We start from the raw sequence: 12,835 nt of genomic DNA, 5'->3' as shown, positions 1-12,835 counted from the left end.
GGCTGCAGCCGACACATCCTACCCATGCTCCAACAGAAGCAATTACTGCTGAGCAGTCACCTTGCAGAAACTGCAAAAGCATCGCTGACTTACTGCTTGTGATATTCAGGCAATGAACATATTTTATCTTTATGGCAATTCTGGTTTTCATTAATGCCATGGTGTTCATTTAATCTAACTAGAAACCCATCAGAGTGCTAATGCTGTTTTAACATCTTAATGCTTAAGCAGATGAGGAGGGCTTGTTCTCAAAAGCCCAAGCCTCTCTTGCTGGTTCCCTTGTTTCTGGATTCTTTATAGCAAAGAGAGAAACATAAAAAAATTATTTGCTAGTAACTGTCACATTATTCCAGTTTAGCTACTTGATTAATTCTTAACCTTATATTCTGTTTTACTCTTTCTGTATCTTTTATTTATAAGTAAATTCCCTCACACACATTTAGAGAGTAGAGGAAGCTTAACACCACTATTCACAGATCCCAGCTCAGAAGAGACAAATTCAGCATGAAATATGGCAAGAGGTGAGACATGAACTGGGAGACCATTAAAGGCAAACAGAGACGGAACATAAACTGTTCAAGTGTGAGGAGAACATCGTAGTCATTTGTGTATATCTGATGCTTGCACATATTAGAGCCTCAAATATTTGTTGGATGGATGAAGGAAAGAACAAATGGGACCCTATGCATAAATATCATCACCAAAATTAGAGGACTCTTTTACACTAGGCATTGGTTCATCCTGCAAATTAAGTTGCTAAAGTAAAACTTACACTACTGTTTGAAGGGGTTATATGACACAACAGGTAAACAAACTTCAACTATTGTGAGGGAAGGCCATTAAAATGTTCATATTCTCTTACTCTTTGAAATTTCAATCACTGAGCTCTGTCTTATTGTTATTATTTATTTCACCCACACCCTAGAATCTTCTCTTTTTTCCCAAATATTAATATCTTTCAAGTGTTCTTGGATTCTAGCAGCAAATTATATGGGTCCAATCAGATCCATTCTGAAGCTGTAACTACCCTAGAACCAGCTCAGCTAAAAGCAGAATTTTTAAAGAAACAGTAACATAATGTCTGAGGCTGGAAAGACCAAGAAGCCAAGCACATGTGTGAAAAGGATGAGTATTATTTATGCTCACAACTTTAATATGTGGTCACTGTACTACATTGTGAGTAATCGATTACATCTGCTTTAATTTTTATTTCCTTTCTTATTCTACTTAAATATCATATCTTAATTGAAACCAGAATACAAACACATTTGGCAATTTTTATTTAAAAATGGGATAAGGATATAATGTATTTTAGAATTTCAATTTAAATGTGGTTTTTAAGGTGCATCTTATCATTTTGGTGCTTTTCAGGTAAAGCACTAATTCTATCAGGAATGTGTTGGTATGGTAAACCCTCCTTTTTCCTGTTGTGTAGCTCCACCACAGTAGCTCAGATGCAGGCAGAAGCATAAACTGGTCTCTAATAATCATAAAAAATTCTTCTGATATCTACTTTTATGGCTTCTGCATAAATGTCTCTGGCCTAAAATTATGATCCAGGTTCCAATGTAACATCTCACCAAGCCAACTACCAATCTTCAGCCCCTTGACTGATTGCTTCTCATTCAAAAATAGCAGCCAGTAGGATTTCTGCTCAATTTGTAACAGCATGCTTAAGAATATGTTAATTTATTTTAATTTAATGCATGTTTAATGGACTAAAATTAAATTTTCATCAAGTCAACACATACTTGGTAAGTTTTCTCTTCGGAAATTGGTCTAGGTTTGGTGAAGATCAACTTAAGATTTGCCCAGATATTTTGAGGGGCTTAAGTTTGAAGTTTTTTTTCTTCTTTTTAAAGCAAAATCCTTTTTGGTGGTAGTGATCATTAGTTTTTTCGCCCTCTCTATTCGGTTTCCAAAGACACTCACAAATAATGAATCTTTTCTTTGGACCCATGGCATAGATACGAGATCAGCTCTGGGGATAATGGTTGTTAATCAATTACTGTCAAAGAGACAAAGTAGAGAAAGCAAAATTATATTTAATCAGAGTCTTAGAGTAATACTATTACTCTAGATTAATTTAAAGTCAGCTAGATTTGGTCTCCAGATATTTAATAAAGGCCCATCACGTGGCTCATCCTCCGAAGAGCCCATGCCATTGATGGCCATAAGGCAGCGACAAGATGGAAAAGATAAAAAGACTCTAACAGGGGTGAACATGAACAAGAATAATTATCAAAATTGTGGTTGATAGGCTATAAAAGTCAACGTGTGATAGAAAACCAAGGTAGACAACAAGTACTTACACATTACACAATATACTCAAGTCCAAAAGTGTCAGCATTAAATACAGGTTTTAGGTTGGAATTACTTCCTTATAGAAATTCTGATGAGAGGAAGTGCACAGCAGCCTGCCTCTGTGACCTTATAGGAGACTTCTTTGCCAGCACTTGAGAAGCATTTGGCACTGATCACTTCCAATGTTTCAAGGAATAGACACAGAGACAAAAATAATTGCACTCCCCTGGCAAAGTGTCTAAGGCTTCTTTGTTTTGACAGCTGCTTCTGGCCTACGGAGACATAGTTTATCTGAGCCAAACCAAGTTCAAGTTGCTTCTGAGTGAATAAAGGAGAAAAATACATACCTGTGCATTCCTGCTCTCAGGGAGGCAGAGTAACGCCAGTCAGGATTGGGCTGTCGTGGCTGCAAAATCACAAAGGTGGTTTGTGTTAATATGGCCAAACAACGGTCTCCCAGTAATGATGTTCATTGATTAGTTGTTTCTTAAATATTTCCCTGCATCGATAAAAAGTACTGAAGAAGCCATTTCAAGTGCAACTCTAAGATGATATCCATATATAATATATAGTATTGAAGGAGAAAATGAAATTAGCCCATCAAGGTCCTTACGGAGGCTAAGTATCACGGTAAGCCAGATTTAATGATGCGGTGAGGACCAACTCTGGCTTCACCTTGCCCAAAACAGGTCTGTGATCTTAAAGCACTGGGGAAGGGCAAGTCTATTTTGAGACGGGAACAGCTATTGTTGTTTTGCTCTCAAATGCCCCATTAAGGGAGCATCCCTGATTTGGTATTCCAGCTGTCATGGGACACATGTTCCCAGAAGTTCTGCTGGTCTGGCTAGACTGCAGAGCACTGCGATCTGCTGCTGGCTTTGCAGACTGCAGCACATCTGACCCAGGACGGATGTGCCCCGTTGTAATGCCAGCAACTGATAACCACCTTGTCTGCTGATTGAAGAGGGGTGCTAGGAAGAGGAAAACAAACCACGGCAGGGTCTGACCTTGCTTTGCTACATAATCTTTTTCGTAAGATTGTATTTGTTCCCTGCTCCTCTGAGTGCTTTGCCTCCTCACTCAATTACTGTTCACTGAGCTCTCATTGAAACACAGGGAGTAGCTGACACCTAAGAAGCAGCTGACTCATTCTGCACCAGCAGTGAGTTGGAGAGATCTGTTGCCCTGTGTCTCCAAACTGTCAATCCAAAGTGGAGGGGACAAAGAAAAATATGAGCACCTACATATTGTTCAGGGAGTTATGTGCTACTCAGGAATCAGTGGGGACAAAAATCAATGACTATCACCATCTTCTATCAATTAGCAAAAGTCTTATATGAAAAACCTGTGATAGATGTTCCTCTCAATGGGTTTTCACGGGCAAAGATTAAAGTGGCCCTGTCACTAAATACTGAGACCTACTTGAGTGAAAAGATGAGAGACAGACAGAGACTGTAGTCCAGTGTTTTTCAACCAGTGTGCCATGAGACATGGTCAAGTGTGCTGTGGGGAAATTAAACATGGGTCCCCAAACTATGACCCACATGCCGGATATGGCCCGTGGAGGCTATTTATCCTGCCGCCGCCAGCCGCCTCCATCCGAACATAAACATTCCCCTCACAATCCCTCCAGCTATCAGGAACAGGAAGAGTGGAGGCACAGGGAACGCTCACTGACTAATCACCTTCTAGGATTCATCCTGACCACTAGTGATGAACTAATAGTAGGCTGCCTCTCATCCGCACCCAGGAAGGTCCCCGCTCGGGTTGCCGCACACTTGTCATTGTGTGGCCGCGGTGGGTAGTTGAAGCTGCTACTCCTCCCCATGGTCCCGATTTCTAATCCTGGTCAGAACTGGAGGTAAATGTTGCCACCACTAGATTAAGCCTCAGCCTCAGCTGGTTATGTCTATCCTGATGGTGTATATAGATATTTGACCTTTTTCTTTTTAAAAGAGGCCCCCGCAGAGGGTGATATACAATGCATCACAATGCATTACAATGTTATCTATACTGTATATAGCCTCCTGAAGGATCATCTTCTTAAAGAGCTCAAATCTCTATATACACCATCAAAACAGACAGAACCAAGGCCCCTGCACCCAGCTGACCATGGGATTTGAACCCACAACCTCAGGGAGAACTCTAGTATTTATCAGAATCCTTACCTAGAAAGCAAACTTCTCAATCTGATAGTAGAGATGCTCTGAGGACTTATGATGTTACACAAGTACCCAACATTTTCTAAAATTGATTTTGTCCAGTCTCTATAAAAGAGAGAGTATTTGCCAAATTGATTTGAACCCACAACCCTGATGAAAGCTCCAGTATCTATTAGCGGGACTGTATATATGAGGGGATACATGGGACTGTATATATAAGGGGTTACATGGGACTGTATATATGAGGTTACATGGGACTATATATGAGGGGATGTTACGTGGAACTGTATATGAGGGGATGTTACGTGGGACTGTATTTATAAGGGGATGTTACATGGGACTGTATATATGAGGGATGTTACATGGGACTGTATATATGAAGGATGTTACATGGGACTGTATATATGAGGGGGTTATCCTTTTTTATTTAATTTTTTAAATAAATGTAATTTATTAAACTTTAAATAAATTCTAACAGTTAGAGTGTCATTTTGTGTCATTTTGGTAGGTGGTATGCCCCAGGATTTTGTAAATGTAAAAAATATGCCGCGGCTCAAAAAAGGTTGAAAATCACTGCTATAGTCTATATTTTCCTCTAGATTATAATTATCAAATTTGGTAGACATAAAGCCACAGTGATGCCAATAAACTATTTCAAAAATGTCAATAATTCTTGTGCCTATTATTCTTACAGTTCATTCTTGGGATGCGCTGTATTTCATAAGCACGCTTCTTCAAAACATCTAGGGAAGAAGTGATCAGCAGCTCAACTTCCAGACAGACTTTGGGATGGCCAAATGGTATTCAATGATTCAGCCAAAGTCAAAGCCCAGAAAAAGCTACAGCGTTAGGATACTTTAACTGTCTCCACATACTAACTGTCTTCTCTGGTCCCTTCTACTCTATTGGCAAGATATGAATATGCAAGATACGAATATGCTTCATCTTTGGTTTTTAAGTTCACAAAATGCTATGGATATTCTGCATAAAGTAGCATAAAATCATCTACGGACCAAATAAAGGGTTCTCATTTTTTAGCAGTGGTGTTAGAGGGAAGAGAAAAGAAAATATTTGCAAATCATTTTTCAAACCTGATAATGTGACTGAAGTACTTTTTATTAATCAGGTCATCACCATGTTTCACCTTACTGTCAGCAGTGCTAGTGTCAGCTTGTCAGCTGCAACAACCTCCCTTCAGGAAAGACTCTGACATCTGTTGAGTCAGTGTCGCCAATTTTTCAATGATTGGGTAGCATTCGTGATTAAAATCGCGCAACTTGGTCTTTGGAATGAAATCACCAACCTCATTTTGCTGAACAGCAAAGTTCTAACGGAACTGACCAGGAAATTCAGTTCATTACACAAATGCACTTCCTCAGCAGCATTTAATTTGTTGTGCTGCTGTTTTGTTTTTTTGTTTTTTTTAGAATAGTCCATCAGCAACAAAATGCTTCTGAGAATCATTGGCCAGAATCATAATTGTGATGGTAGTGAGATCAGGCAGGGAAAAGGTAAGAAAGAAAGTAATTAATGTTTTAAGTATCCACACAATACTAGGTAATGGGATAAGCACTATATATATATATAATTGCATGTATCTTAACACTTTCTTTGTCAGACAATAAATCCTATAAAAAGGATTGTATCTGTTTTGTTCATAAAACATGAATATTCTGAGATATTCATAATACACAGATATGTCCTCAGAGCCTAGCAGAGTTTAGGTATTTGTAGGTTTTTAAAATGTTTTTGAATAAATGGTCTCTCATGCATGGGCAACATTACTGTACTTAAATTACAAAAATGAAAAATATGAGCTTTAGAGAGATTAAGTTACTTGCCTACTTGGTGGATTTGGCTGATAGTCATGTTTAGGTCTCCCTAATGTGAGAGTCTGTGTTTTTAAAATATTTACATGTGGCCTTGGCTGGTTTGCTCAGTAGATAGAGCATCAGCCTGGCATGCAGACATCCTGGCTTTAATCCCTGGTCAGGGCACACATGAGAAGTGATCATCTGTTTCTCTCCCTCTCCCTATCCCTAACCAAGTGGCTCAAATGGTTTGAGTATCAGCCTCAGGTGCTGAGAATGGCTTGGGTGATTCAAGTATCAGCCCCAGACAAGGCTTGCTGGGTAGATCCTGGCTGGGGTGCTTGCAGGAGTCTGTCTCTCGCTTAAAAAAAGATTACATGAAATAATATATATTTTTCTTTTTTCCTTTTACTTCTGAATTTCCCAGGTATTGCTTTATATTTCAATAATATAAAATTAGGTTCTGGCTGGGTAGCTCAATTGATTAGAGCACTGTGCTGATACACCAAGGTTGCAGGTTTGATCCCTGGTCAAGGCATGTACAAGAATCAACCAATGAATCTACAACTAAGTAGAACAACAACTCAATATTGTTGGTTTTTTCTCTCTCGGTCTCTCCTTTCCTCTCTCTTAAATCAATAATAAAAAAATACAAAATTCCCCTTCTCTCCTTTCCTCTCTCTCTCTCAAATCAATAATTTAAAAAAGATACAACATTGAAATAAAATGCACATAGGTTTCATCCAAATTTGACTAAACTTGGAAAAATTCCAGCTGAAAGGCTGACTTCTGATACACCTGACACAATGAAGATGTATTGGGTTGGGGAATAAGTTCGTAGCGTTTTTATATTTTCTTTTATTTTACAACGATTTGTTTGCTGTTTGGCAAAGGGTAAGTATTCATTCGATAAAACTCTTTCTGCTCTACAAAACTATGTTAATTGTATTTTTGAGTTATTTAATTTTTTATTAGTTTTGAGGCTTAGAAATGGAATACCCAGGAGGCAAAAATCAACATTTTCGACACCTGCTCTTCTTTGCTTTTCATCGAGGTCAAAAAGCTGCTGAAGCAGCCCGGGACATTTGCGACGTGTATGGAGAAGGTGTCAAAGGCGAGTCTACAGCATGGAAATGGTTTGCAAAGTTCAAAAATAGTGACTTTGACGTCAATGACACGTGCCGCAGCGGAAGGCCTTCTGAATTCGATGAACTGGGAAATGCTCGAAAAGAATGCCACGGTCAACAAGGAGCTCTACATTGCCCAGCTACACCGCGTGAATGAGGCTATTCAACTGAAAAGACCTGATCGACATGGTCAAACCATACTCCTTCACGACAACGCCAGGCCCCATGTTGCACAAGTCATCAAAGCCGCACTCCAAGAGCTCGAATGGGAGGTCCTTCAGCGTCCGCCGTATTCTCCGGACCTTGCACCGACCGATTACCATCTTTTCCGCTCCCTGTCAAACCATATGAAGGGCATTACCTTCGATAACAAAGAGGTCCTTAAAAACTGGCTCAACAATTTCTTTGACACCAGACCAGTCGATTTTTGGCGGAACAGCATCAACAAATTGGTCGAGAAGTGGGAAGAGGTTGTAAACAGCAATGGCGAATATATAATTGATTAACTTATTGATATAATTATTGTTTTTTATTTAAATAAAAGTCTTCGGTAAAAATGCTACGAACTTATTCCCCAACCCAATATATTAAGGCCTTGCACTAATTACAATTACTTAATTCTCTAACACTTGGATGGTACATCCCAGGACTATGCCTAATTTCTAAGGATGAAAAGACCCAGTATGCTCTGTTATTCCAAAGCTTAGTTCTTTAGTAGAATAATGGTCACAAAATTCCAAATGTGGAGAAACTCAGTTAGGTAGTTCATATGGGAGGTGTAGTTTAATTGAAGAATAAAAACCCATTTAGCTTTCTATCAAAATTATAGCAAAGATTTAACTTATCCTGTAATGGTATTTTTATTATTTATACCATAGAATATTTGAAGTACAGAAAGGTGAATCACCTCTTCCAAGACAGATTTAAAATAAAATAGGTTAAAAATACCCTCTGCTATTCATAAACTCACAGAACTACTCAGAAAATAATATACTATCTTCTTATCATGGAAATCCATGTTGAAGCCATCAATAAATGGCCCTCTGAGACATGAGACTAGACAGAGCATCTCATTTTCCTTCCTAATAGGACTCTATTAAGGATGTAACCACTGTAGATTTTTCATAGTGATATTCTGTAAAATTGATATAAGCTATAATAGGCAGAATCCTAAGATGGCCCCCAAGATCCACACATTCCAGTGTGTGTGCCCCGAATAATCTCCAAGACTATATATGATGGATCTTACTCTATGACTAGGTCATGTTACATGGTACAATTGGCTTAAGAAAGAGATATCACCCAGGACGGACTGACCTAATTACATAGCCTTTTAAATCTGGGTGTAGATATCAGAGACAGATATGAATGTGATTTGAAGCATGGGAGGGATTCCCTGTGAGAGAAGATTCCATTGTTAGCTCTGAGGATATAGGGGGCCATGGGGCAAGGGTCAGAGAGCAACCTCTAAGAGCTGAGAGTGATCAACAGCCAACTGTAAAATAATGAGGACCTCCATCCTCAAGCAACTGAATTCTGCCAACAACCTGAATGAGCTTGAAAGTGGATTCTTCTCCCAAAGCCTCCAGAAGAGAACTCAGCCCGGCTGCCCTGCTGATTTAGCCCTGTGAAAACCTGAGCAGAGAACCCAGTTACATCGTGTGGGACTCAGAAATAATAAACAAGTATTGTTTTTAACCACTAATTGGTGGCAATTTCTAACAAAGCAATAGAAAAAGAATATATAGACGGTTGGTTATTAAGGCAACAAAGAATATAACACTTAAAATAATCACTATTATGTTTCATATTAGTTATCTAGTATAACAAATTGAAAAGATGTTAATATGAGAATGCTAGGTTAAATACTTGCCTCTGAAGTCATTTATGACCCCTAATCCACAGAGCAGGAAAGTAAAATGAACATGACTTTAAAACATACCTAATGGGTTTCAGTACAACGAAAAACGCTAGGTTTGCTGAATTCTGGATGCACAGCCTGCTAACACAGCAGTTACTCTCTCACTCAGTTTCACTTCCCTGGAGCCCACAGTTCCAACCCTGCAAGGCCAGAAAGGTACTGATGTTGTTTATGTGCCAAGAAACTAACATTTCTCTTCACCTTTGCAATGTCAGGTATTTCTTTGCATTTTACAAGTTCAAATTCTTGAAAGAAAACCCTGTATAATATTTAGGCTAGCAGAATTAAAACACTGAGAAATTCTCTTGGCCTGTGATTTTTGAAATCATGATGAAAGATTACAATGTTCAACATATGCTCATTATATGAGTGAGCTAAATATATCATCACACTATATTTAGAATGGGAATATTGAGCCAGGTGAAGTCCTACAAAAGTCACATTCAAAGACACCTGTAAATCCCTGTTAAATTCAGCCAAACCTCTGGGCTTGGTGATGACAATTTTTCTTCAAACATTTATAAACTGGTATCATTCTGATCTTCCATTGAAAGCAAAAATTGATGGCCAACCAAGGCAAATATCCAGAACTGACTCTGCTGTTCTGTCAAGCAGACAGCATGCCAATAGACAGTTAATAATATGCCAGACTGTCCTGCAGAGTATTCTGAGGTAGACCAGATGCCCACATGACGGCTCACTCCTGGGTCAGAGGAAAGGGTAGGCCAATGACATTCAAGCTACAATAAATAGATTTCTTCATCAGTCAGAATATGTACAAGATAAAGAGACAGAGACAAGCTCAGCCATAATTCCATCTGGCTCAGTATATCTGTAGAAAAGGGAGGAAGGAGGTAATTTGAAGAAATTATTATATATATAATTGGACCAAAGAAAAGAAAGATTTCTCAGAAGAACAGCCCTATAACCAATACAGAAATGGCAAAACAGAACAGCCCCACCCACTTAAGGATGAAACACTGGAATGAACATTCACAGACACAATGTTTTTGCCTATTCTGACCACTGTGCACTTTTTATAAATGTGTCACCATGTCACTTTACACTAAATGTAAACTTTGATTTAGGACAGAATCACCAGAGAGAAAAGTCAGTCCTGGGAGAAATAATTTAGGTGTCACTTAAAAAGACATGTTAACTCTTTCAGGTCACTGCATCTGGGATTAGGGTAAATATGGAGACACCATGGCAGAAATAACCAAAGATTTGGTGACTCCTAATTGTTTTGAAATAAGTGTAAGTAAATGCAAAACAATTCGTTTCCTAGTCTTTGGGATTTCCACATTTTGTACCAACTGGTCCCACTGAGGCACAGTTGGACAAATCTGCCCAGATCACTCAAAGTTACTCAGTGGTAGTCATAGGACCACAAAAGCACAGAATTCACCTTGAGATTCACCTCCTTTTCTTGGAGACTCTGAAAGCAGTGCCAACCACATTCAGTCTCAGGTTTTCAGAAATCTCCAAAGAGAAATTCTGCCTGATTGCCAAGCAGTTATTTCAAAAACCTCATTGCAGGAGTGGCTCACTGGGGGTAAATTTCACCAAAAGATAAGAGGCTGGTGTTTAATAAGCAACAAGAGAGGAATCAGAAAGAACAGAGATAAAAGATCGTAATAGACTATGCCAATTGTAAAACAAATAAACAAATAAAAATATATTAGCTTGGCAGTAACATTTTTACTCATTGATCCTCCCATTTGTGACCTAATTCTGTGCAAGGAGTTATCCTTTTCCCAAGAACAGTTAACTTATATGACTAGTAAACCCTGGTGTATCCCATATCAAAAGAATATAAACTTTGAAATTTTTGTCTACTCATGTATTTCAAAAATCACAGTCTTTGGAGTCAGACAGACATGAGTTAAAATACCACTAGCAGCGTGATTATGAACGTCACTTAACCTCTCTGAGTTTGTTTCCTCACATGTTAGACATTGATAAATGTTTATTGTATGACTTACAGATAATGAAACTATACATATATTGCAAAACAAGACTATTTTATATAGCAGGGTAGTCAGTGAGTGCAAATTCCCTTACTCATACTCTCTAATGCTCATCTAATTTTTTTTTAATTTTTTAAAATTTTATTTATTCATTTTAGAGAGGAGAGAGAAAGGGAGAGAGACAGAGAGGGAGAGAGAGAGGAGAGAGAAACAGAGAGAGAGAAGGTGGGGAGGAGCTGGAAACATCAACTCCCATATGTGCCTTGAACAGGCAAGCCCAGGGTTTCGAACCAGCGACCTCAGCATTTCCAGGTCGACGCTTTATCCACTGTGCCACCACAGGTCAGGCTGCTCATATAATTTTAATGCAGGCATGTGGCATTAACGGTACCCCAGGACTCCTGTGACATCTGCAGTAACTAGGTATGGAGAAGAGAAAGCCTAATGTGGGGGTTTAACAGGTTGATCTAGCAGTGATGACTTTCAGAGTTGAGTGATTTTTTTTGTTACCATTTGCCATGATACGACAATGTGATACTCTCTCCCCATCACTGCGACAATTTCAGGAACTGTAGACAGATCACAGGGCCCTCCACTGGATTTCCAAAAGTGACTGGCAGAAATTTGCCTTTATTAAAATCATGCACTCTCTTGGCAAAATTCCACAAGAGCAAGCACTTTTCTTATGTAATCTACCCCCTAGGTTAAAGGTTTGTGTACCAAAATATGTATTAACACACAGGTCAGTGTAAAACAAATGGTTCATGTATCAAATTGCCCCCAAGCTTTGAGCCAGAAGAGGGAGGGTAAGCAGGTCAATGTCACTCCCCTGAGCTTCCAGCTCACAGCTGGTGGCAAAGCTTGCTTGGCCCGCTCCCCATCCCTCTTTACTACCTGCGGCCCACCCCTGGCCCAAGAGGGCTCCATAGGAATTTGTTAAGCAAATGTCTTACAGCATCCCTATTTAAAGTTAATCACTTCGGCATGTTTCCAAAAGCTATGATCTAAAGAATTCTAGAAGCTCCTTGATCCCCCCCCCCTTCTTCTTAATCTCCAATCTGCCTCCCGTGGCTGCTCAGCATTGACTAATATCAGGCTCTTCTGAGAAATCTGCAATGTACCTGGGAAATTCTCTCAATCCATCTCTGTTTTTTACTTTAGTTCTGTGTGCACGCATTACTTTCCTCAAGTTTAGCATGATTTTAGAATGTGAAACTATGGGCATTAACAAAAAGACAGCAATATGGCAATGAAAATGCATCACAAACACATAAGGAGGACAGTTACTATTAACTCATTTTGTAGCAGCTCTAAAAATCTTAGCTACAGAGTATTTGTGTAAGAAGATAACAATTCGTTACTATTTATGGGACAAAATTTTGGCTTCTGAAATCCAAGTTTAAAGTATCACAAAGCAGATCTCTATTATTTCAAGCATGCTTCTGGAGACAAACACTCTATACAAACACATCCACACTTCCATGCACTGTCCAATAACTGATAGACATTCTTCATAATAACGAGCAAGCTGGCCTTATGC

General features: G+C 39.0%; 1 protein-coding gene across 9 annotated transcripts in view; it reads right to left on the bottom strand.

Moving 5' to 3' along the window:
• Window positions 1–12,835, bottom strand: part of LOC136376626 (protocadherin alpha-4) — a 282,610-nt gene that overhangs the window by 28,236 nt on the left and 241,539 nt on the right. For all 9 annotated transcript variants that reach the window (XM_066342814.1, XM_066342816.1, XM_066342813.1 and 6 more), the window contains exon 2: window positions 2,652–2,710. In XM_066342814.1, the coding sequence (XP_066198911.1) occupies window positions 2,652–2,710 (59 nt within the window). The remainder of the gene's footprint in view (window positions 1–2,651; window positions 2,711–12,835) is intronic.

This window comes from Saccopteryx leptura, chromosome 6 (assembly GCF_036850995.1).
Source record: "Saccopteryx leptura isolate mSacLep1 chromosome 6, mSacLep1_pri_phased_curated, whole genome shotgun sequence".
Classification (NCBI taxonomy): domain Eukaryota; kingdom Metazoa; phylum Chordata; class Mammalia; order Chiroptera; family Emballonuridae; genus Saccopteryx; species Saccopteryx leptura.
This window is presented reverse-complemented; position numbering and strand designations above follow the sequence as displayed.